Source organism: Carcharhinus amblyrhynchos, chromosome 31 (assembly GCF_965287045.1).
Source record: "Carcharhinus amblyrhynchos chromosome 31, sCarAmb.v2.hapA, whole genome shotgun sequence".
In the NCBI taxonomy this organism is placed as follows: Eukaryota; Metazoa; Chordata; class Chondrichthyes; order Carcharhiniformes; family Carcharhinidae; genus Carcharhinus; species Carcharhinus amblyrhynchos.
Genome location: NC_137354.1, coordinates 15689213 through 15712962, shown reverse-complemented (window position 1 = coordinate 15712962; position 23750 = coordinate 15689213). Strand labels below are relative to the sequence as shown.

The window sequence follows — 23750 nt, the reverse complement described above, 5'->3', positions numbered from 1 at the left end:
TGGTCACCACTACAGAGGCTAGTTTTCAATTTTAGATTTATTAACTTAATTCAGATCAGTTTTGAAGTGGGAATATGGGTTTCAGGAGCTGTCGGTTTCTGGTCAGCTGAAAAGGAGAAGAGTACAGAGGTGACTGCCACCGGGCTTCACCCCAGCCTCGTGAGGAGGTCAGAGGGACAGAGAGGGACTCAATGATTGCAAAGGGAGATGCCTGCTGCAGAGGTGGCAGACAGAGTGGCCAGGCCTTGAGTGGGGTCATCACCACCCCATCCCCTGCCCAGGCATTGTGGGGGCAGAGGTGACCAATCAGAATAGGGTGACCATCTGCCCAGGAGGAAGACTGCAGTTGACAATGTGGAGTTGACGGTCAGATTTTTTTGGGCCCAGTGACAATGAGAGGCAGCAGTCTCTACGGGAGGGATACAGGGAGCTCTCATCATTGCAGCAATGTGCAAACCTGCAGCATATCATAGGTGACAGCGGCCGGAATTTTATCAACCCCGCGGGAATCGGAGCGGGCGAGAGACGGACAATAGGATGGTCCATTGATCTTGGGTGGGTTTTTATGGTTTCGGGACGATCGAGGTCATAAAATCCCGCTCAATATGCTCTGCCAGAGAATCTTTCAACAGTGTTCATCTTCTTAATGACTGTGAGGCAGTGGGTTCTGTACTCCATTATTTCTTCGCAGTGACATTTAATTGCCATGAGCATGAAGGAATGGAAACCCAAAAGAAACAAACCAAAGGCAGTGGGGTGATTGAAAAATGCTCATTAAGCGGAGTAAATCTGCAGAAGTATGGTGATATACAATTGATATTCAAGCTTAATTCAATTTCTAACCGTCATCATTTTTATACAGCAGTAATATGTGATAGATAATCACGCCTAAATATTTAATTTGTTTCTTAAACTCATAACATTGATTTTAATCATTAAAGAATAAAGGAAATGATGAACTCACTTTCCACGTATTCAGTTTGTTCAGTAATGCCTAAAGGTACTTAACAATAAAAGAAATTGCCAATGGTAGTTTCAATTTGGCATTAAGGACAGAACAACTGAAAGATTTTTATAGCGTGTGAGCAGAATATAGTGGGGCTTGAAATTACATTGAGCTGTAAAAGCAAGGGATATTTCATCTATTATTTTCAGAAATTCTTCGCTCTTCAGTTTCAGAGGAGATTTAACTCACTTTTATTTTAAAGTGTCACGTGTAGGCTTACATTAACACTGCAATGAAGCTACTATGAAAATCCCCCCAGTCGCCACACTCCGGGTACATCGAGGGAGAATTTAGCCAATGCACCCTAACCAGCACATCTTTCAGACTGTGGGAGGAAACCCACGCAAACACGGGGAGAGCGTGCAGACTTCACACGCTGGGTGATCCAAGTCGGGAATCGAACCCGGTTCCCTGGTACTATGAGGCTGCAGGGCTAACCACTGTGCCACCCACAGTTATTGATAGATAATGCTGTTGGAAGGAGAAAGAGAGAGAGAGGGGAATTCTTGATAAAAAGTTTAATATGTTCATACACATTTGGCCAAGAATTTTATTAGATCTGTTTGTGGTCCATCACTGTAGCTTTACTGAAAATACATTTGCATGAGCAAGGCGGGGGTTTCTCCATCACACCTCGGGAGAGGTTAGAGTAGATCTGGGGGAATTCCCATTAATATCTCACAGTGTTGCATGATGGCTAATTTTTATACTAAAGATGGGATTATTCTACCTGGGTTTTGCAGCTCTCTGACTGGCAGTTCTTAATTCCTGTACTTAATTCACAACACAAGGTAGGAGTTAGCAGTGAAAAATCAAAAATAGCCAGACGACCAATGGAATGATATTAAAATCTCTGGACTTAAACTGAGCTGTAAAGTTTGAAAGCTTAATTTTCCATGTAATTGGTTATTTAATTTCCATTTTGATCTAATAGCTGTCATTTGGGATTCTCGTATTTATTAACCTTGATGATTGCAGTAGTCGTATCTTGATATTTGGAAACAGAGGTTCACTGAATGGAACCTGAATTGAATCTGCTTCTTTGCCCCGCGTTCCCACGTCGTAAGGCCATCAGGAATTCAGATCCCATGATGGATGTCATCTTGATCTTCCTCGGGCTCATTCATTGGCTCCTCAGGTAGTACGAGCACCTCTGGCTCGTGTTTATGAACAAGATTGTCTGGGAGCTCGTGATGGATCATATCTCGATCCTCCTCTGGCTCGTTCATTACCTCATATGGCAAGACCATCACTGTGTGAAGTGGATGCCCAAAAACATCGTGATCGATGCTCACATCTTCTGTCTCTTCATTCATTGAGGTCTCGTGTAGCTGCTCTCTGTTTGCCCAGAGCTCTTCCTGAGGAATATCGGAAATGTCATGATGAATCATATCCCGATCTTCCTCGGGCTCATTCATTGGTGTCTCGTGCAACACTAATACCTCTGGTTGGAGTAGGTGAACAAGATCATCTGGGAGGTCGTGGTCAATCATGTCTCGATCTTCTTCTGGCTCATCATGAGGCAGTGCATTCTCTTCTTGGAGTTCCTGTGGAGTAAAAGTCAAAAGAATATTGAGATATTGTGTACCTTTAAGGAATGTATTTTAATCGTCTTTCTCTGCAGGATTTTGTCAGCACCGTGTTGTCTGTAGCCCGTGTCCTCTAATTGTTACTGAAGCAATATAATGGAGATCATGCTGATTTTAATCTGAACTAATGCAGGGTCCTGTTGTTTTTAGTGTCCATTGTGATTGCTAAGTGGAGCCTAATTGAGAATGATTGACAGGTCAGGTGATATGCCTCAGGGCAGCCTTTTTTTTACAGAGCATTCCAAGTTTTTAGTTTGTTTCAGTTGCTGCCAAGAACTGCTGGCAGAAGGCAGCGTCTCTCTCTCTCCCTCTCTCTTCTCTCTCTGTCTGTCTGTCTCTCTCTCCCTCCCCCCAGAGGTTTTCTGAAAATTCTGAGACTCCCGGACTGGGGACCCTTGGATATTCAATCGACGTTCAAAGGAACAGTTCACAGCAGGTGTTAAAAAGCTGCAAAACCCAGCATCATGGGAGCATACTTGCTTTCTGTGCCAAGTCTGAAGAAGAGTGTATGTCTGTGGGATGGAGTTTAACTTGGAACAACATAGATAGCTAGCTGTTAAGGATTATATGGATAGGACTTTCCAGCCCTGCTCGCCCCAAAACTAGAAAATCCCGCCCGAGGTCAACAAACTTTGAATAATCCATCCCTATCTGCTACGATTCCTGTTACAGGCAGGATGAGAAAATCCCACCCACTGTGTCACATGTGAATCTTGTAATTGGCTAAAAAAAGTTATGCTCATTCTTTCCGTTATATTTTAGCTGTGTTTTTAAATAAACTTTGTTTGATAAAAGCTCCCTAGTGGATCACTTGAATCATACCTGGAGTATGATTTGAGCACTCTGTGCTCACCCTAACACCAAAATCAAATGTAAAACTTAGGATCTAGTTTAACTTCACAAAGTATCTTGGAGTCTCTGGCGTGGGTCTTCAGGTGATGATAATTGAGGGATTGGATGACACAGTGGGTTAGGACTTAGTCACTGATCAACAAGCTCATCCCAGTAGAACTCTCCTTTCTCCGCTGGGCTGCAAGTGTTTCTCAGTTAAAGATGTTTGGTAGTTCAGAGCAGGTTTGGCCCTACCACAACTCGACACAGGTTGGCATGAAACTAAGGATGTTGCTCAATAAGATATCAAGAGTTCAAACAATGAAATACCAGCTTGGTGGAACAAGGTCTGCAGATGTGTTTACGGACCATTGTTTGGGAGATGGTCTTTCATTCCACACACAGATTATACTGGATCTAGGATCTAAGTGTCACTGTTCTGTGCAAAAGGTGAACGACCATCTCAGTGGCCAGGATTGCGATATGAATGCCATCACCTCCACAGATATAAAAACCCATCTAAATGGCTAAAACTGAATCTACTGTAGATAATGCCTGTGGTTCTCCAGGCCCGCTTCCTGGTGAGAAGCGCGATGGCTCGGAGAATCCGGTATCGGCTGCGAACTGGGTTTTTGTTACTGGTAGCCAAACCCATTTCGGTGCTCCCATTCTGCCGTGCTGGCCCCAGGCTGGGCAAGAACCCGAGAAATATTCAAATGCACTGTGGGCTGCACAGTGGCACAGTGGTTAGCACTGCTGCCTCACAGCGCCAGGGACCCGGGTACAATTCCTGCCTTGGGTCACTGTCTGTGTGAAGACTGCACTTTCTCCCTGTGTCTGCATGGGTTTCCTCCGGGTGCTCCAGTTTCCGTCCACTGTCCAAAAGATGTGTAGTTTAGGTGGATTGGCCACGATAAGTTGACCCTACATGTCCAAAGATGTGTAGGTTAGGTGGGTTAGTGGGGTAAATATTTGGGGATATGGGGAACAGGTCTGGGTGGGATTTCTCCTTAGTGTCAGGGGGATTATGTGGGGTTATGGGGACAGGGCTTAGATGGGATTGTTGTCAGTGCAGGCTGGATGGGCCAAATGGCCTCCTTCTGCACTGCAGGGATTCTATGACCCTATGAAAATCTGATTAGCGAGCTTAAAGCCTGGTTCAATTCTGTCCTGCTGTTCATCCACCTCTCCAGCAGGATCTGGGCAGGCTTTGGAACAGGTCCTTGCAATCATGGAGCTGGTGTGCTGGATCCCAGGCCAGCTTCTCGAACCCTCAACAAAGAGGAACACCCAACCTAAAACCACTCAAATAATGGCTCGCCCTCCCACCACCATGCAGGATGACCTCCTATTTAGCCCCTGTCTCCTCTTTGACCCCCCCCAACTCAGGCTCTCCTTCTCCCTCAGACCCCCCACACATCCCCTCCTTTGACCCTCCACTCATGCCCCTTCCCCCTCAGAACCCCACGCAGCCCCCCTTTGACCTCCACTCATGCCCCCCTCCTCCTCAGACTCCACACACCTTCCCTTAGACCCCCACTTATGCCCCCCTCTACCTTCTCAGACCTCCACACAGCTCCCCCTTAGACCCCCATTCAGGTCCCCCTCCCCCCTCAGATGCTCACACAGCCCCCCTTTGACCTGCCACAAAGTGCCCCCTCAGACCTTCACACAGCCCCCCTTTGACCTTCCCCCTCAGACGCCCCACACAGCCCCCTCACTTAGACCCCCACTCAGGCCACCCTCACCCTTCAGACCCCCAACACAGCGCACCCCCCCCCGACCCCCATTCAGGCCACTCTTCAGGTTACGCATCTTGGCAATGCCAATGGTGCTTTACCCCTGTCACTCTGGCACTGACCTCCTGGCCTAATGCCTTGGGCCCCAAGGGAGGGTCAAGGAGATTTGTCAACTGCCCTCTGCCGCCACCAGGCCACAGAAGAAGGGTACTCCAAGGGTCCTGGGTGTACGGTGGGCTCGGGCTGGGCAAGGAATTAATTTTGTCTCTCTCCCGTGTGATGTGGGTCCTGTGGCTGGACTGTGTCACCCAGCCTCGGCAGAGCTGAAGATGGTATGGTGACTTCAGGCAGCGCTGTGAACAACATCTGCATGTGAACTGTGAAAATTCTGAAATAGCCAGGTCACTTTAAACTCCATGCCCCCAGTCACTTGACAGGATTTAAAATCACTGCTGCACTCCTTTCTCCTGCAGGTGTGGGCAGACCGCATTGAAGTCCTCTGAGAGAGTGAAGATGCCAATTGAACTGGACGGGGTTGGGGGGGAGGTCTCCTCCTCAGCTGTTCCCTCAGCCCTAATACATTGGCACAGCTTTTATTTAAAGTCTCTATTGAAACCTTTGAAACCCTCTCCATTCCATTGAAAATCTTTAATCTCTGTCAATTTTAGCATGCAGTGCTTTGAAATAGGCTTTCATTGACAGCTTCATGGATTTCCACTCTGCTTCCAGTCAGCTGTGTTTACTTATCTTTCCCTTCATGCTTGAATGCACCTCAAGTGCTCCCATTGTTCCTAACCACAATGTTTACAAAGACTCGAAGCTTGATTGACAGCTATGCTTTCTTCAAAGGGAATAGGTGGTTTCACTTCTCCAGACCACTTATTCCTTTGATGAAACAGAGCTGTCAATCAGACTTGGAGTCCATGTAAACATTGAGGAGGGGTTTGGGTCAGGCCACTCTCATGCCTGCCTGGTATGGAGTTGGGACGGGAGACAGATGAGCCATTATTTACATGGTGGTGGGGGAGGTGGATGCCCCTCTTTTCTGAAGGGTTGGTTGGTGCTCCCCTGGTCAGCAGAGGGGTGGCACCATTTCCATTTTCAGGGGGAGGGGGGGTCTTCCTCTGACTACAGAGATTGGAATGCCCTTTAAAAATGGGGCTCCGATCTGTGAAAAGCCAGTTTGCCCACCAGTTTCCTGGGAAGCAGAGACTTGCATCCATTCAGTGGGAGAACCCCATCTGGCAGAGGTTCCCAGCACCAACGGGTAACACTCTGGGGCTTCCCCATAGGCACCTAGTCCCAATTCAAGGTTATTAGTGTCAGAAGGAGGCTCACATTAACACTTACGTTACGCCACACTCTGGCGCCTGTTCAGGTACACTGAGGGAGAATTTAACATGGCTAGTGTGCCTAACCTGCGTGTCTTCGGACTGTAGGAGGAAACCGGAGCACCTGGAAAAAAACCCATGCAGACTCAGGGAGAATGCGCAGACTCCACACGGGCAGTGGCCCAAGCTGGGAATTGGACCCGGGTCCCTGGCGCTGTGAGGCAGCAGTGCTAACCACTGTGCCACCCTTGGAGAGTCACACCAATGTGTGCTCCATTTTGTAAAATAGGACTTATTTCCATTGGATGAGTAATTGTGGCAGATTATAATAAGCACTTGTTAATATTTACCCAACCATTTGCACTTTGAATTGGAAAATATTGAACTAGCTGATGAATATTGCTGGCACAAAGATTAAGGTCACGATTTAATTGATTTGTTGAGAGATTAATTTTAACGAATTAATGCCATAATTGCATACAAGCCTTAATTGGTTAACGAGGTTATAAACATAACACAGGGAAGATGATGGCTATTTCACGTGTACATAAATAACTTTAAAGGTACCCTCTTATCCTTCAGTTTGCGAGTGTTTACAGCGATGTGAAGGGAAGTATTAAATATCAACATGCTTTTGGGTCATTAGAATTTGGACATTAAAACCAGCGCTGATTCAATGCCAGTTTTTGCTCAGCTTGTTGGTACTGGCAGTGACTTCTCTCTTGTGCTGCAGAGTGGCTGATTAGTATTCAAGCTGTCATACAAACAGGGAGCACAGAAATGCTAAACAATTAGGGCCCTATATTTGGAGCCAATCGTTCTACTGCTCAATTATCACTGACAACAAAATTGCACCGGTGGCAGTGTTTGGATGAAAATTTTTGGGTGCTGGCCGCTTTTGCAGAGTCTGTGCTTAAGCCCCACTCAGCGAGCTGAGGCTCCAGGCAGGGCAAGCACAAGGATCACTGCACTGAATGAGTGATGGTCTACCCGGAGCCACCAAACGCTGTTTCAGATCCGCAGCCGTGGACGTGAGTCCTCGGCATGTTCAGGCGGTGAATCTAACTTCTTAGAACGCAACCGTTCCCTCAACCATGACCTCTCTTAGGCTCTGATTTAAAGATTATTGAGGTATCTCACCTTGGCTCCAAAGGTTCAATTCCCAACTGGGTCACTCTGTGCACATTCTCCCCATGTCTGCATGGGTTTCCTCCCACGGTCCGAAAGACGTGCTGGTTAGGGTGCATTGGCTATGCTAAATTCTCCCTCAGTGTACCCAAACAGGAGTGTGGCGACTAGGGGGTTTTCACAGTAGCTTCATTGCAGTGTTAATGTAAGTCTACTGATGACACAAATAATTAATAAAATAAAGTTCAGGCAATCCAGGGCTTCAACTCCTGAGGTATGAGTTATTGTTGAATCTGTGTGCCTTGGGATCGCTGCCAAATTCAGGATAATTCTCTGATTCACAATGCCCATTCACAACACCAGAAGTGATGGACGGTGAACATCTCCAACCAAAAACAAGCTAACCATTTCCGCCTGACACTCAATGGCATTATGAGTGCTGGATCCCCACCATCAATATCATGAGGTTTACTACTGACCAGAAACCAGACTGGAACCATCCATATAACTATAAGAGCTCCTGTTAAAATGGTAGATCGAGGTACTCCATACAACTGAGAGAAGTTCTTGCCTGTTAAATTTTAATCTTAGTTGGTTGTTTCTGTCATTTGTTGCCTGGCACCCGTGTGGTGTAAACATCACTTGTCATCTACTAGCCGGTTGCCTGTTACCAGGTCTTGCAGGCACGAACTGTTTCGGTGTCTGAGGAATTATCTCTGGAGTTGAACACTGTGCAGACTTCAGCAAACATCCCCCACTTCATTATAGAGGGAAAGTCATTGATCTAAGCAGGATGGGCCTAGAACACTGGCCTGAGGAACGCCTGAAGCCAAGTTCTGTCATATGAGAGACTAAGTCGGTTAGGATTATGTTTACTGTAGTTATAGAGTCATAGAGGTTTACAACATGGAAACAAGCCCTTTTGGCCCAACTTGTCCATGCTGCCCTTTTTTTTAAAACCCCTAAGCTAGTACCAATTGCCCGCATTTGGCCCATATCCCTCTATGCCCATCATACCCATGTAACTATCGAAACACTTTTTGAAAGACAAAATTGTAGCCGCCTCTACTACTACCTCTAGCAGCTTGTTCCAGACACTCACCACACTCTGTGTGAAAATATTGCCTCTCTGGACCCTTTTGTATCTCTCCCCTCTCACCTTAAACCTTTGCCCTCTAGTTTTAAACTCCCCTACCTTTGGGGAAAAGATATCGACTATCTAGCTGATCTATGCCCCTCATTATTTTATAGACCTGTATAAGTTCACCCCTAAGGCTGCTACGCTACAGAGAAAAAAATCCCAATCTCTTATAACTCAAACCATCAAGTTCTGGTAGCATCCTAGTAAATCTTTTCTGCATTCTTTCTAGTTTAATAATATCCTTTCTATAATAGGGTTAGAAGAGTGCGAGGGGATCTCATAAAAAAGTATAGAATTCTAACAGAGTTGGACAGGCTAGATTCAGAAAGAATGTTCCTGATGGTGGGGGAGTCTAGAGCTAGGGGTCATAGTTTGAGGTGAACCTCTTAAAACTGAGGCGAGGAGAAATTTCTTCACCCAGAGAGTTATGAATATGTGACATTCACTATCACAGAAAGCAGTTGAGGCCAAAATGTTGTGTGATTTCAAGAAGAAATTAGATAGAGATCTTGGGGCTAAAGGGATCACATGCAGGGAAGGGGGAATCTGGACGTTGAATTGGATGATCAGCCATGATTAAAATGATTGGTGAAGCAGGCTGGAAGGGCTGAATGGCCTGCTCCTATTTCTATTTTCTGTGTTTCTATGTCCTGGGTATAAGGTGATTAGTCAGCATGTCCCTTTGTGGCATTTACAGCCGAGATCGTTCCTACTGAGCCCCATTGACTTCGTTTCTCATAGAAATCATAGAAACCCTACACCACAGAAAGAGGCCATTCGGCCCATCGAGTCTGCACCGACCACAATCCCACCCAGGGCCTACCTTCATATCCCTACATATTTACCCACTAATCCCTCTAACCTACACATCTCAGGACACTAACGGCAATTTTAGCACGGCCAATCAGCCTAACCTGCACATCTTTAGACTATGGGAGGAAACTGGAGCATCCGAGGAAATGCACAGACACGAGGAGAATGTGCAAACTCCCCACAGACAGTGACCCAAGCCGGGAATCGAACCCGGGTCTCTGGAGTTGTGAAGCAGCCGTGCTAACCCACTGTGCCACCATGCCGCCCAAATGCTACCTTTGGTTCAAATGCTACCTTTGATGCCAAGTGCACCTCATCGCTGGCATTCAGATCTTGTGTCCATGTGTGTATCAAGGTTGTAAGGGGACTGGAGCTGAGCAAACATATTGACCGAAACCTTCTCTCCACCTGGGATCTTCTGGTGCCACTGAAAATGAATAGATTTTTGACTGGAGCGCCAAATTTTCCATTCTCGCTCGCAACAGGTCACACCACAGACAAGACAGGAGAATCCTGCCCGCCAGCTGGGGGCTATGGCGCAGCAGTTAGCACTGCTGCCTCACAGCACTAGGGACCCAGGTTCAATTCCGGCCTCGGGTCACTGCGTGGAGTTTGCACATTCTCCCCGTGTCTGCATGGGTTTCCTCTGGATGCTCCGGTTTCCTCCCACAGTCCAAAGATGTGCGGGTTAGGTTGATTGGCCATGCTGAATTGACCCTTAGTGCCAGGGGGATTAGCAGGGAAAATGAGTAGGGTTATGGGAATAGGGCCTGGGTGGGATTGTGGTCGGTACAGGCTCGATGGGCTGAATGGCCTTCTTCCGTACTGTAGGAATTCTATGATTCTAGGGGATGAAAGAAGCTCCTTAATATAGTTATAAACCTTTTTTCTCTAAATCTACTTCATACAATATTTTATTTTATTTATTTATTAGTATCACAGGGAAGGCTCACATTAACACTACAATGTAGTTACTGTGAAAATCCCCTAGTCACCACACTCTGGCACCTGTTTGGATACACTGAGGGAGAATTTAGCATGGCCAATCCACCTAAACTGTATTTCTTTGGACTGTGGGAGGAAACTGGAGCACCCGGAGGAAACCCACGCAGACATGGGGAGAACGTGCAAACTCCACAAAGTGACCCAAACCAGGAATCGAACCTGGCTCCCTGGTGCTGTGAGGCAGCAGTGCTAACCACTGTACCACCAATAATGGAGTGCAGTTTCCAGCAGCTTATAATAGGTGTCACACAGGCCTTCAGGTTGGACGTGTGCTTTGCAATTCTCTTCTATGTATCTGTTACTTCCTACACTCAGCACTTTGGTCAATCATGTTACTTACCTCAGCCTTGACAATAACAGTGTGGAGAAGAAGCAGTGATCCAACCACAAGAGTAAAGATGCTGAAATCCAAAAGAAATACAAGTTAATACAGGAAATAAATTTCACGCTTGTCTAACTTTCTTCCTGTGTTTATAACAGTTTGTGCTTTACTGTTTTCTCCATCTTTTTATTATTCATTTGTGAGACATGGGTGTCGCTGGCTGGGCCAGCATTTATTGTCCATCCCTAGTTGTCCTTGAGAAGGTGGTGGTGAGCTGCCTTCTTGAATCGCTGCAGTCCCCGTGCTGTGGGTTGACCCACAATGCCGTTAGGGAGGGAATTCCAGGATTTTGACCCAACGACTGTGAAAGAACAGAGATATATTTCCAAATCAGGATGGTGAGTGGCTTGGAGGGGAAGTTGCAGGAGGTGGTGTTCCACGTACTTGCTGCCCTTGTCCTTCTAGATAGAAGTGGCCGTGGGCTAGGAAGTTGCTGTCTAAGGATCTTTGGTGAATTCCTGCAGCGCATCTTATAGCTAATACACACTGCTGCCACTGAGCATTGGTGGCGAGGGAGTGAATGTTTGTAGATATGGTGCTAATCAAGCGGGCTGCTTTGTCCTGGATGGTGTCAAACTTCTTGAGTGTTGTTGGAACTGCATCCACCCAGGCAAGTGGGGAGTATTCCATCACACTCCTGACTTGTGCCTTGTAGATGGTGGATAGGCTTTGAGGAGTGAGGAGGTGAGTTACTTGCTGCAGTATTCCTAGCTTCTGACCTGCTGTTGTAGCCACTGTGTTTATGTGGCGAGTCCAGTTGAGTTTTTGGTCAATGGTAACCTCAAGGATGTTGACAGTGGGGGGACTCAGTGATAGTTACACCACTGAAAGTCAAGGGGTGATGGTTAGGGTGTCTCTTATTGGTGATGGTCATTGCCTGGCATTTGTGCAGCGCGAGTGTTACTTCCACTTGTCAGCCCTGCCTGGATATTGTCCAGATCCTGTTGTATTTGAACATGGACTGCGTCAGTGTCTGAGGAGTCGTGGATTGTGCTGAGCATCGGGCGAACATCCTCACTATTGACCTTATGACTGCGGGAAGGTCATTGATGAAGCAGCTGAAGATTGTTGAGCCTAGGACACTATCCTGAGGGACTTCTGCAGAGATGTCCTGGAGCTGAGATGACTGACTACAACCACAACCATCTTCCTAAGTACCAGGTATGACTCCAACCAGCAGGGAGTTTGCCCAGATACCCATTGATCCCAGTTTTGCCAGGGTTCCTTGATGCCACACTCGGTCGAATGGGATCTTGATATCGAGGGCTGTCACTCACACCTCACCTCTGGAATTCAGCTCTTTTGTCCAAGGTTATAAGGAGGTCAGAAGCTGAGTGACCCTGGTGAACCCAAACTGGGCGTCACTGAGCAGGTTATTGCTGAGCAGGTACTGCGTGATCGTACTGTCAATGACCCCTTCCATCACTTTACTGATGATCGAGAGTAGACTGATTGGGCGGTAATTGGCTGGGTTGGATTTGCCCTGCTTTTCGTGTACAGGATATACTTGGGCAATTTCCCACATTATTGGGTAGATGCCAGTGTTGTAACAAAACTGGAAGAGCTTGACTGGGGGAGTGGCAAATTCTGGAGCACAAATCTTCAATAATATTGCTGGAATGTTATCAGGGCTCATTGCCCAAGGCTCATCTAACTAAATGATAACTTAATTTCCATATACTTCAGATCACTGGTTCTTTTTAATAAACGATTTACACTTCAAAGTCATTTTCTCTCCTTCACATGAGAACACCAAACCAAAGCTTTGGATTAACATTACTCCTTAACACTGCTGACTAAGAGTAGCAACTTAAAATGCTACGAGCGTGGGCGGCACGGTAACACAGTGATCAGCACTGCTGCCTCAGGGACCTGGAACCAAAAGATAAAATGCTGGAAAATCTCAGCAGGTCTGGCAGCATCTGTAAGGAGAGAAAAGAGCTGACGTTTCGAGTCCAGATGACTACTTTGTCAAAGCTTTGAGCTTTGTTATTGTGCGTTATTGTGCCAAAATTAGATGGGAGGAGGCTGAAATGGGTTATAAAAATCGGCTGGCTGGGCCAAATGTCTTGTTCATGTTCTTTCTATTCTATGTAATTTCATGTAAGGGGAGGCTATGGCCTAGTGGTATTATCACTAGACTATTAATCCAGAAACTCAGCTAATGTTCTGGGGACCTGGGTTCGAATCCCGCCACGGCAGATGGTGGAATTTGAATTCAATAAAAAAAAATCTGGAATTACGAATCTACTGATGACCATGAAACCATTGTCGGAAAAACCCATCTTGGTTCACTAATGCCCTTAGGGAAGGAAATCTGCCGTCCTTACCCGGTCTGCCCTACATGTGACTCCAGGGCCACAGCAATGTGGTTGATTGCCCTCTGAAATGGTTGCTCAGTTCAAAGGCAACTAGGGATTGGCAATAAATGCTGGCCAGCCAGCGACATCCATCTCCCACGAATTAATAAAAAAAAGTAACATTAAAATGCGTAGCTTCTTAAATTAGTAATGCTCGGTGGGGACACAGAGACGGTGGGTTGATCCATTGTTAATGAAACCAATTTCACAAGAAGGTAGTTTGCCCTTACCCTATTCTAATTCACTCACCTATCCACTGCCCTTTCTTCCACAAACTGCACATCTTGTACTGTTGTATTAGGCTGGCACCATCACACTGCCTAATGTCTTATTCAGCGCACAGACACTGTGTACACTTTTCTGCACTCAAATATCACTGCTTCTGAATTTGAACAGGAAGCCTGAGATCACTTACTCGCAACATAACCCTGGCAAAACCCAGCTGAAAATCAGAGGGCAAGTTTGATTTGTTAATCCAGTGCAAACAAGGAGGAAACAGATGCATTATTCGATGGAATGACGACAGAAAAAGTTGACACAAGAACACAGAAGAAACAAAGGAAGGAGTAGACCAGATGGCCTGTTAATCCCACTCTGCCATTCAATACAATCTTGGCTGATCTTGGGCTTTAACTCCATTTTGCCTCCCACTCCCTATCTCTGTTAATTTTCTGGCAGACCAAAAATAGAATCATTGAATCCCTGAAGTGTAAAAGGAGGCCATTTGGCCCATCGAGTCTGCACCGAACACAATCCCACCCTATTCCCGTCACCCCACCTGCTAATCCCCCTGATGCTAGGCTAGATTTATCATGGCCAAACAACATAGCACAAATATCTTTGGACTGTGGGAGGAAACCGGAGCACCGGAAGAAACCCACGCAGGTTTGCAAGATTGTGAATGGCATGGACAGAGTAGATGGTCAGATGCTCTTTCCTGGGGTAAAAAAGTCAAGTAGTAGGGGACATAGATTTAAGGTGCGTGGGGAAAAGTTTAGAGATGTGCGAGACAAGTTTTTTTTACACAGAGGCTGGTGAATGTCTGGAACGCGCTGCCTGGGGAGGTACGAAAGCAGCATTTAAGGGGCAAATAGATAAATACATGAATAGGATCTTGTAACTGCACAAAGTATTAGTTTAGGCAGGCATCATGATTGGCGCAGGCTTGGTGGGCCGAAGGGCCTGTTCCTGTGCTGTACTGTTCTTTGACACAAGGAGAATGTGCAAACTCCACACAAACAGTGGCCCAAGGCCCCTGGCACGCTGAGGCAGTGGTGCTAACCACTATGCCACCGTGCCTCCCTATTTACCCCAGACTTAAATGTGCTCAACAATGTCGCATCCACAATGATACAGGTGGGCCTGGCTGGGATGTCCTTTGGGAGAGTCTGTGCAGTCTTGATGGGCCAAATGGCCTCCTTCTGCACTGTCGGGATTCTATGACAGACTACACCATGAATATAAACTTTGCTGCTAATCTGGATTCAGGCTGCATCCTCAAACACTCCCAGTTCTATTGAGATCTGTCTGAAAAGGCAGGAAATGCATTGGCAAAAGCTGTGCCTGTCATCCCCTCTGGTGATTGTGTTTGTATCAGCATTAGCTTTCACGGAGCCCTGCCAGGGACACCAATATCAGCCACCGCTTGTTCACAAAATGTAAAATAATATAAGAAATATGTACTGTCATGTTGCCATCCAGAACCTTTCCAGTGAAGCTGCTGTGAAAGGCTGTGTCAGTGGAGAAAATAAATACAGAAAGGAATTCTCACTGTCCCAATCCGTAACCTGGAATCAAGGATTATTTCAGGAATACTGATTATTACCATTCACTCACTCACTCAGTCACTACTCTCACTCACTCACTCACTCACTCACTACTCTCACTCACTCACTCACTCACTACTCTCTCACTCGCTCACTACACTCACTCACTACTCTCACTCACTCACTCTCTCACTCACTCACTCACTCTCTCACACTCTCACTCACTCACTACTCTCACTCACTCACTCACACTCACTTCACTAACTCACTCACACTCACTTCACTAACTCACTCACTCCCTCAGTCACTCACTCACTCACTCACTCTCTCACTCACAAGGCCGCATTTGACCAGCACCAAGGAGTCCTAGCAAAACTGGAAACAATGGGTATCAGAGGGCAAACTCTCCACTGTTTGGAATCATACCTGGCACACAGGAAGGTGGTTGTGGTTGTGGAGGGTCAGTCATCTCAGGTCCAGGACATCTCTGCGTGAGTCCCTCAGGACAATTTCCTAGGCCCAACAATCTTCAGCATTTCATCAATCATCTTCCCTCCATCATAAGATCAGAAGTGAGATGTTCACTGATGATTGCACAATGTTCAGCACCATTCGCAACTCCTCAGATACTGAAGCTGTTCACGTTCAAATGCAACAAGATCTGGACAATATCCAGGCTTGGCCAAGTAACATTCATGCCACACAAATGCCAGGCAATGACCATCACCAATAAGAGACACTCTAACCACCACCCCTTAACATTCACTGGTGTAACCATCACTGAATCCCCCACTATCACCAGCCTTGGGGTTACCATTGACCAGAAACTCAACTGGATTCAGCACATAAACACAATGGCTACAAGAGCAGGTCAGAGGCTAGGAATACTGTGGCGAGTAACTCACCTCCTGACTACCATCTACAAGGCACAAGTCAGGAGTGTGATGGAATACTCCCCAGTTGCCTGGATGGGGGCAGCTCCAACAACACTCAAGAAGCTCAACACCATCCAGGACATGGCAGCCTACTTGATTGGCACCATATCTACAAACATTCACTCCCTCCACCACCAACACTCAGTAATGGGATGGATAGGATAGAGGTGGAGAGACTCTTCCCGCTCAGAAAGGACAGTAGGACTAGGGGGCACAGCCTCAAGATAAAGGGGGGGCAGTTTAGAACGGAGTTGAGGAGGAACTTCTTCACTCAAAGGGTGGTGAATCTCTGGAATTCTCTGCCCGTTGAAGTGGTGGAGGCTGCCTCGCTAAATATTTTTAAGACGCGGGTTGATGGGTTTTTGATAAGAGAGGGGATTAAGGGTTATGGGGAGAGGGCGGGAAAGTGGAACTGAGCCACGACAGATCAGCCATGATCTTATTGAATGGCGGGGCAGGCTCAAAGGACTAGATGGCCTACTCCTGCTCCTATTTCTTATGTTCTTATGTATTATCTACAAGATGCACTGTAGCAATTCACCAGAGATCATTAGACAGCACCTTCTAAACCCACAACCACTTCCATCTATAACCATGCACTGTGTACATACAAGATGAGGTTATTTGTCCCTGACTGCGCATGAGGATGTTTTTAAATGATGCTTGTGGTTGTCAAATGAAAATATATCATTGCTGCTGGAAATCAGCGAGGTTTCTTCTGCTGTGTCGTTCTCAGTTTGAGCATCAAACCCTACAACCTTGCCTCAACAGACAAACAATCGGGAGCACGAGGAGGCCATTCAGCCCTTTGAGCTTGCTCAGCCATTCATTATGATCATGGCTGATCGTCCAACTCAATCGCCTAATCCTGCTTTCTCCTTTGATCTCATTCGCCCCAAGTGCTACATCTAGCCATCTCTTGAATGCATTCAATCCTAAAGTAAAAGTTTATTTATTTGTCATAAGTAGACTTACATTAACACTGCAGTGAAGTTACTGTGGAAATCCCATAGTCACCACACTCTGGTGCCTGTTCGAATACACTGAGGGAGAATTTAGCAATGGCCAGTGCTCCTAACCAGTGCATCGTTTGGAGTGTGGGAGGAAACCGGAGCACCCAGAGGACACAGGAAGAAACTCCACATAGACAGTGACCGAAGCTGGGAATTGAACCCGGATCCCTGAAGCTGTGAGGCAGCGGTGCTAACCACTGTGCCTTTCTGCTCCAGTGCCATCCTTACCTTCAAAAGCCATTCTCACTGTGATCTCAAATTGGGGATGATTCCTGTGTTGGAAGCCAAACTAATTTTCCATGAAGCTGTTGCAACCAGCATCTGCTCGGTGTCAATTTCCCAGAGGCAGAAAGGATGTTGTTATGTGTTTGAACCCACTCTGCCAGCTAATTACCCATGCACAATGTTTCAACGCTGAGGATAATGGAGGCGAGTGAGGGGTGGGGGGAGGCACTTGGTGATATCCCTGAACCTCGCTCACGGGGTTTAACTCTAATTTATTGCTCAGGATAGTCATCTTTTTTAATGCCTTTTCTTTCTCCTGATGCTTTTTATCAGTTGTCATTTGTTGAGAGTCAATTCTGGCTGGTTTCCTCTTCAAGTGGCAAACCTTTACGCATATCTTTTTCTTATCATCTTTCCTGTCAGAGATCAGTCAGATTTCAATATCAGGGAACTGGAAACAGAACCTGCACAGAGTCACAATAGCAGTTGCCGCAGTGGCAGGCTTCTATCGTGATTCTTATTGCCATCTCGAATGTCGCTCTGAGAAAGACAGAGACCTTGGGTAGTGAAACTCTCTTTGCCTGGCCATCTATTTGTGTGAGATTGTCACACATTGATGTTCCCTCTGGTTAGATAAACATCAAATTCATGGCAAAGCATCCTGGCACCCATGAGTTGAACTTGCATGGATACACAGCAACACGGCCCACTCACCTTCTTATCTATGCTAACAAAGTCACAGTGCAGTTGGCAAACAGATGTGGGTGAAGATTTGATTTGATTTGATTTATTAATGTCACATCAATTAACATACATTGAAAAATATTGTTTCTTGCATGCTACACAGACAAAGCATACCGTTCACAGAGAAGGAAACGAGAGAGTACAGAACGTAGTGTTACAGTCATAGCTAGGGTATCGAGAAAGATCAACTTCATATAAGGTAGGTCCATTCAAAAGTCTGACAGCAGCAGGGAAGAAGCTGTTCTTGAGTTGGTTGATACGTGACCTCAGACTTTTGTATCTTTTTCCTGACGGAAGAAGGTGGAAGAGACTCCGGGGTGCGCGGAGTCCTTAATTATGCTGGCTGCTTTGCCGATGCAGCGGGAAATGGATGGGAGGCTGGTTTAGTGATGGACTGGTCTCTGGATCACTAGTCCACTGCGCCACCAACTGCCACATGTCAGCTTTATGCTGACAACATTACTCGAGATGACACGAAGTGTGCATGTTATGGATAAGGGGGAATACCCCTTGCTGCAGTAAAGGTGTTCTCCTGAGGTTAGCACCCTAATAAGAGAATTAGGGCAAGTTTCATTCATAAAATAAAATCAGAAAATGTGCAAGGAAATCATTTGACCCATTGTACCCATGCCCGTTTTTCATAAAAGCCATCCAATTATTGCCACTCTCCTGAGCTATCCCCATGGCCGTGCATTTTCTTCCTTTTTGAGTATATTTAATCCTTCCTTTGGAAGTTTAACGTTTTACCAAATGATGGTTCACATTGTTACTTATTAAGTTTAAGATTCATGGTGGGAGATGTAGGAGGGATGCCCAAGGTAGATTCTTCACTCAGAGAGTGGTTGGGGTGTGGAATGCACTGCCTGCTGTGATAATGGAGTCGAACACTTTAGAAACTTTCAAGTGGTTATTGGATAGGCACATGGTCTCACCAGAATGATAGGGAGTGGGATAGCTTGATCTTGGGTTTGGACATAACATCGAGGGCCGAAGGGCCTGTACTGCATTGTATTGTTCTATGTTCTATTCCAGAAAGCCAGTTGACAAAGATTAGCACTGGAGCCTATCTTTTATCCACATTTTGATATTTATTTACAGAGTTACATGGATTTGGGCCAGTATCTGTGGGAGTTTGCGCATTCTCCCCGTGCTTGCATGGGTTTTCTCCGGGTGCTCTGGTTTCCTCCCACACCCCAGAGATGTGCTCTTAGGTTGATTGGTGTAACAAATTGCCCCTAAATTAGTCTCCCCTCAATCTTAAGCATAGACAAGGGTCACGGATGGAAGAGGGAACTCACAATGTTAAAATGGTGGCGCGGGCTCGTTGGGCCGAAGGGCCTGTTTCCCGTGCTGTGTGTTGTTCTTTGTTACACATTACAAGCATGCAACCCCTAACCCAGTAACTAATTAGTTATTGTATCGACTCTGTCTATTTACAGAAGGCTCAAGTGAATGCCCAGTTCATGCCCACAGCCTGCATATTATTAAACTTAATCAATATACAATTAACACATACTCGGGTGCCAACACGCATCTTAAAAACATCATGCTAACTATTGGCTAAATGAAATACCAATACCTTGAAACAGCATCGTGGCAAAATCAGCGTATTAATAATGTCTTCGTACAAAACTTCTTTGTTCAATATTTTAATAGACGTGATGATTTAAAATCATTAATATTTTTATGCCACCAATTGCACAATGCATTTCAAGGGCCAAGCAATATTAGAAACAAGACTAAGTGGTTTATGAAGGCAGCCACGGGGGCGTTGTTTTTTCAAATAAAGATTAAGTTGTGTCTCCCTGGTATATCGCCTTATTTTATTGAAGATCCTCATTAATCATTCATTCACACTAAAAGTTTCATCTGGTTCATCTCACTTTAGCTGTGTTAGATTGGATAGCACACAAGGCGGACAGCACTAAATTAGCCCAGTGTTCCTGAGTACACGGATGAACAAAGGACGAAGAGCAGGAACAGAACCTACAGCCCTACAAACCTGCACCAATCATGATGCCTGCCTAAGCTAAACTGTATGCACTTAAAGAGTCCAGACTCTTCCATTCCCACCCTATTCATGTATTTGACTAGTTGCTCCTTAAATGCTACTATCATACCTATTCCCACCACCTCTGCGGGCAGCGCACTCCAGATATTCACCACCCTCTGTGTAAAAAAAACTTCCCTCTAAACTTTTCCCCACGCACCTTAAGTCTATGTCTCTGAGTACCTGACTTTTCTACCCTCAGAAAGAGCATCTGACTATCCACTCTGTCCACGCCACTCATAATCTTGTAAACCTCTATCAGTACACCCTTCAACCGCTGTCGTTCCAGTGAGAACAAACCGGGTTTATCCAACCTATCCTCGTAGCTAAAACCCTCCAGACCAGGCAACATCCTGGTAAACCTCTTCTGTACCCTCTCCGAAGCATCCACATCCTTCTGGTAGGGTGGCGACCAGAATTGTACACAATATTCTAAATATTCTAAAACCTAACCGGTTATGTTTCCCTATAAATAATTCTCAATGCGCACATGTAGTATGTTTCCAATTTATGGATGTGTACACGGTCACAGAACACTGAGCTTGAACATCAATGAAGTTTATTGTCCAGTATGGATATGTGACACATCTTTTATACTAAGGATTAAATTAGCATAGCTGAATCTAATACAGTAAGAAGTCTCACAACACCAGGTTAAAATCCAACAGGTTTATTCGGGGTCACCAGCTTTTGGAGCACCGCTCCTTCATCAGGTGAGTGGAGGTAGGTTGGGTGGCACAGTCAGCATTGTTGTCTCACAGCTCCAGGAACCTGGGTTCGATTCCCGAATTGGGTCAATGTCTGTGTGGAGTTTGCACATTCTCCCTGTGTCTGCATAAGTTTCCTCCGGGTGCTCCAGTTTCCTCCCACAGTCAAAGATGGCCATGCAAAATTGCCCCTTAGTGCCCCGGGATGTAAAGGTTAGAGGGATTAGTGGGGTAAATGTGTGGAATTGTAGGGATAGGGTCTGGGATGGGACTGTTGTGAGTGCAGACTTGATGGGCTGAATGGCCTCCTTCTGCATTGTAACGTTCCTATGAAATACGGCATATATAGGCGCAGACACAGTTGCAAGATAATTACAGATTGGAATGTGAAGAATGATTGGAATGCAAGTCTTTTACAGATAATCAAGTCTTTACAGGTACAGACAGTGTGAGTGGAGAGCGGGATAATCACAGGTTAAAGAGGTGTGAGTTGTCTCAAGTCAGGACAGTTAGTAGCATTTTACAAACCAAGGCAGTACGGTGGGGATTACAAGGAGTGTGACATGAACCCAAGATCCTGGTTGAGGCTGTCTTCATGTGTATGGAAGTTGGCTATCGGTTTCTGCTCGGCAATTCTGCGTTGTTGTGTGTCTTGAAGGCCGCCTTGGAGAACACTTACCCAGAGATCAGAGGCTGAGTGCCCATGACCGCTGAAGTGTTCCCCAACTGGAAGGGAACACTCCTGCCTGGTGATTGTCACGTGGTATCCGAAGCTCGTGGTTCCAAATAAACCTGTTGGACTTTAACCTTGTGTTGTGAGACTTCTTATTGTGCTCACCCCAGTCCAACACCAGAATTTCCACATTGAATCTAATACAGCAGACATTAGCTAGGCTCAAGCTGTGGTTTAGTTGGCGCACCCCCATCTGTTAATCAGAAGGCTGTGAGTTCTAATCTAAAGGCTGAGGGAGTGCTGCACTGCCCTGTCGAGATGCAAGATTAAAGTTAGGGCCTTGCCAGGTGGAAGTGAAAGAAGCAAGAGGACTATTTGAAGCAGAGTAGGTGGTGTCGCTCCCGGCAACCAGGCCAAAGGTTATCCCTCACCCAATGTCACTGGAACAAATGACTTGGCCATTACCACGTTGCTGTCTGTGGGCTCCTGCTGTGTGAAAACTGGCTGCCACTGCATTACATCAGTGAGGGCACTTCAAGAAGTACATTAGTGGCTGTCAGGGAAGCTTTGGGACCCAACTCCTTTCTTTGAGTGGGATTTTCCGATCACACTCGCCTCCAAGACCAGAAATTCCCGCCTGAGGCCAATGGACCTTTGCATGATCCGTATCCCATCTGCTACGACTCCCGTGGTGGGCGAGATGGGGAAATTCCGCCCTTGTGTGGAAGCAAGTCTTATAGTTTTGGTCAGTTTTCCAGAGAGGTTATATTAGGGCTTAATGTGAGTAAAGTTTTATAGATACGTGACCCTGACAGGTCATCGGCCTGAAGGGATGTTCGGTACATCGATGACACGACATTGTTATTCAAGAAAAAGAAAGCATTCAAACTAACAAAGGATCAGAAGCCATGCAAAGCAGACCCAGGGTGAACTATCAGTCCTGAAGATGAAACTAGAACAGAAAATGCTGGAAAATCTCAGCGGGTCTGACAGCATCTGTGGGGAGAGAATAGAGCCAGTGTTTCGAGTCTAGATGACTCTTTGTTCTGGGTCATCTAGACTCAAAATGTTGGCTCTATTCTCTCCCCACAGGTGCTGTCAGGTCTGTTGAGGTTTTCCAGCATTTTCTGTTTTCGTTTCAGATTCCGGCATCCACAGTATTTTGCTTTTGAATTACTGAAGATGAAACAGGGGTGGCATGGTTAGCACTACTGCCTCACAGGATCCTGGGTTCGATTCCTGGCTTGCATCACTGCCTGTGTAGAGTTTGCATGTTCTCCCTGTGTCCGTGTGGGTTTCCTCTGGGTGTTCTGGCTTCCTCCCACAAAATGTGCTGGTTAGGTGAATTGGCCATGCTAAACTCTCCCTCAGTGTATCCGAACAGGTGCCAGAGTGCGGCAACTAAGGGATTTTCGCGATAACTTCATTGCAATGTTAATATAAGCCTTATTTGTGACTAATAAGTAAACTTTAACTTTTAACATTGCTTGCCATTGAATCTGATTCACACGTCTCAAGACTACAGTTTGAAAATGCCCACTAAAGTCTAGAGACAAAACAAACACTATAGCCATGTTTTAAACTGTGGCTATGACAAGTAACTTTATACTTAACAAGAGATTAAAATATAACAATATAATTCCCACTTTACCTCTTCATCATGGAGAGTGTTTTGATCTCAGCTGATCTTGAGTGTTACTGGAATGCTATGCCAAGCACTTTAGGTTATTTATTGATTTGATCCATGTAACACTGACCAAAGTTCAAAGGCTGGTTGCTTAGGAATGGCAGGGCACATAGAGAGATTACTCCTGCTCAGTAACCATTCACTACCTTATCATGTTTGGGGCACAGGGTACAAATCCAACTCAGCGATGATCAATAATGGGGAGACAATGGTGAGGTCTCAGCCTCAACACAGTTTGCAAGTTTATTGCGGAAAGGACATGAAAGTATAGAAAATGTGCAGCAAATGTTCACCTGGATGAACCTGGTAACGGGGAACAGAGTTATGAGGAGAGATGCTGGTTACAGGGATTACATACAGGGAGCAGAGAAGGCAAAGAGGAAATTTAACAATGTTTTTAAAGACATTACAAACAGCTTTTGTAGGGTGAATAAAGGAAAACTGTTTCCTTCGGTTGAGGAATCAAGGGCCACCAATTTAAAATTTAAGGGCAGCCCGGTAGCACAGTGGTTAGCACTGCTGCCTCGTAGCTACAGGGACCCAGGTTCAATTCTGGCTTGGGTCACTGTCTGTACAGAGTCTTTTCATATCTGCATGGGTTTGCTCTGGATTCCTCCTGAAAGAT

General features: G+C 45.9%; 2 protein-coding genes across 4 annotated transcripts in view; one reads left to right on the top strand and one right to left on the bottom strand.

Annotated features, from left to right (window-relative positions):
* The window catches only part of fuom (fucose mutarotase), a 144260-nt gene that overhangs the window by 94483 nt on the left and 26027 nt on the right, over window positions 1–23750 (top strand). The window lies entirely within an intron of this gene.
* On the bottom strand, window positions 1539–23163 carry LOC145360532 (uncharacterized). Its single transcript, XM_080215801.1, has 3 exons — window positions 23090–23163; window positions 10924–10984; window positions 1539–2553 (listed from the first exon to the last, which is right to left on the bottom strand). Exons 1-3 carry the CDS (start codon window positions 23098–23100, stop codon window positions 2086–2088), a joined length of 540 nt encoding a protein of 179 aa, XP_080071927.1. The 5' UTR covers window positions 23101–23163; the 3' UTR covers window positions 1539–2085.

Bases quoted from the DNA above. Each gene is read 5' to 3' on its own strand.
- LOC145360532 (XM_080215801.1), bottom strand. The intron at 2,554-10,923 runs GTAAGTAACATG...TTTACTCCACAG, and splicing joins CTGTTATTGTCAAGGCTGAG to GAACTCCAAGAAGAGAATGC.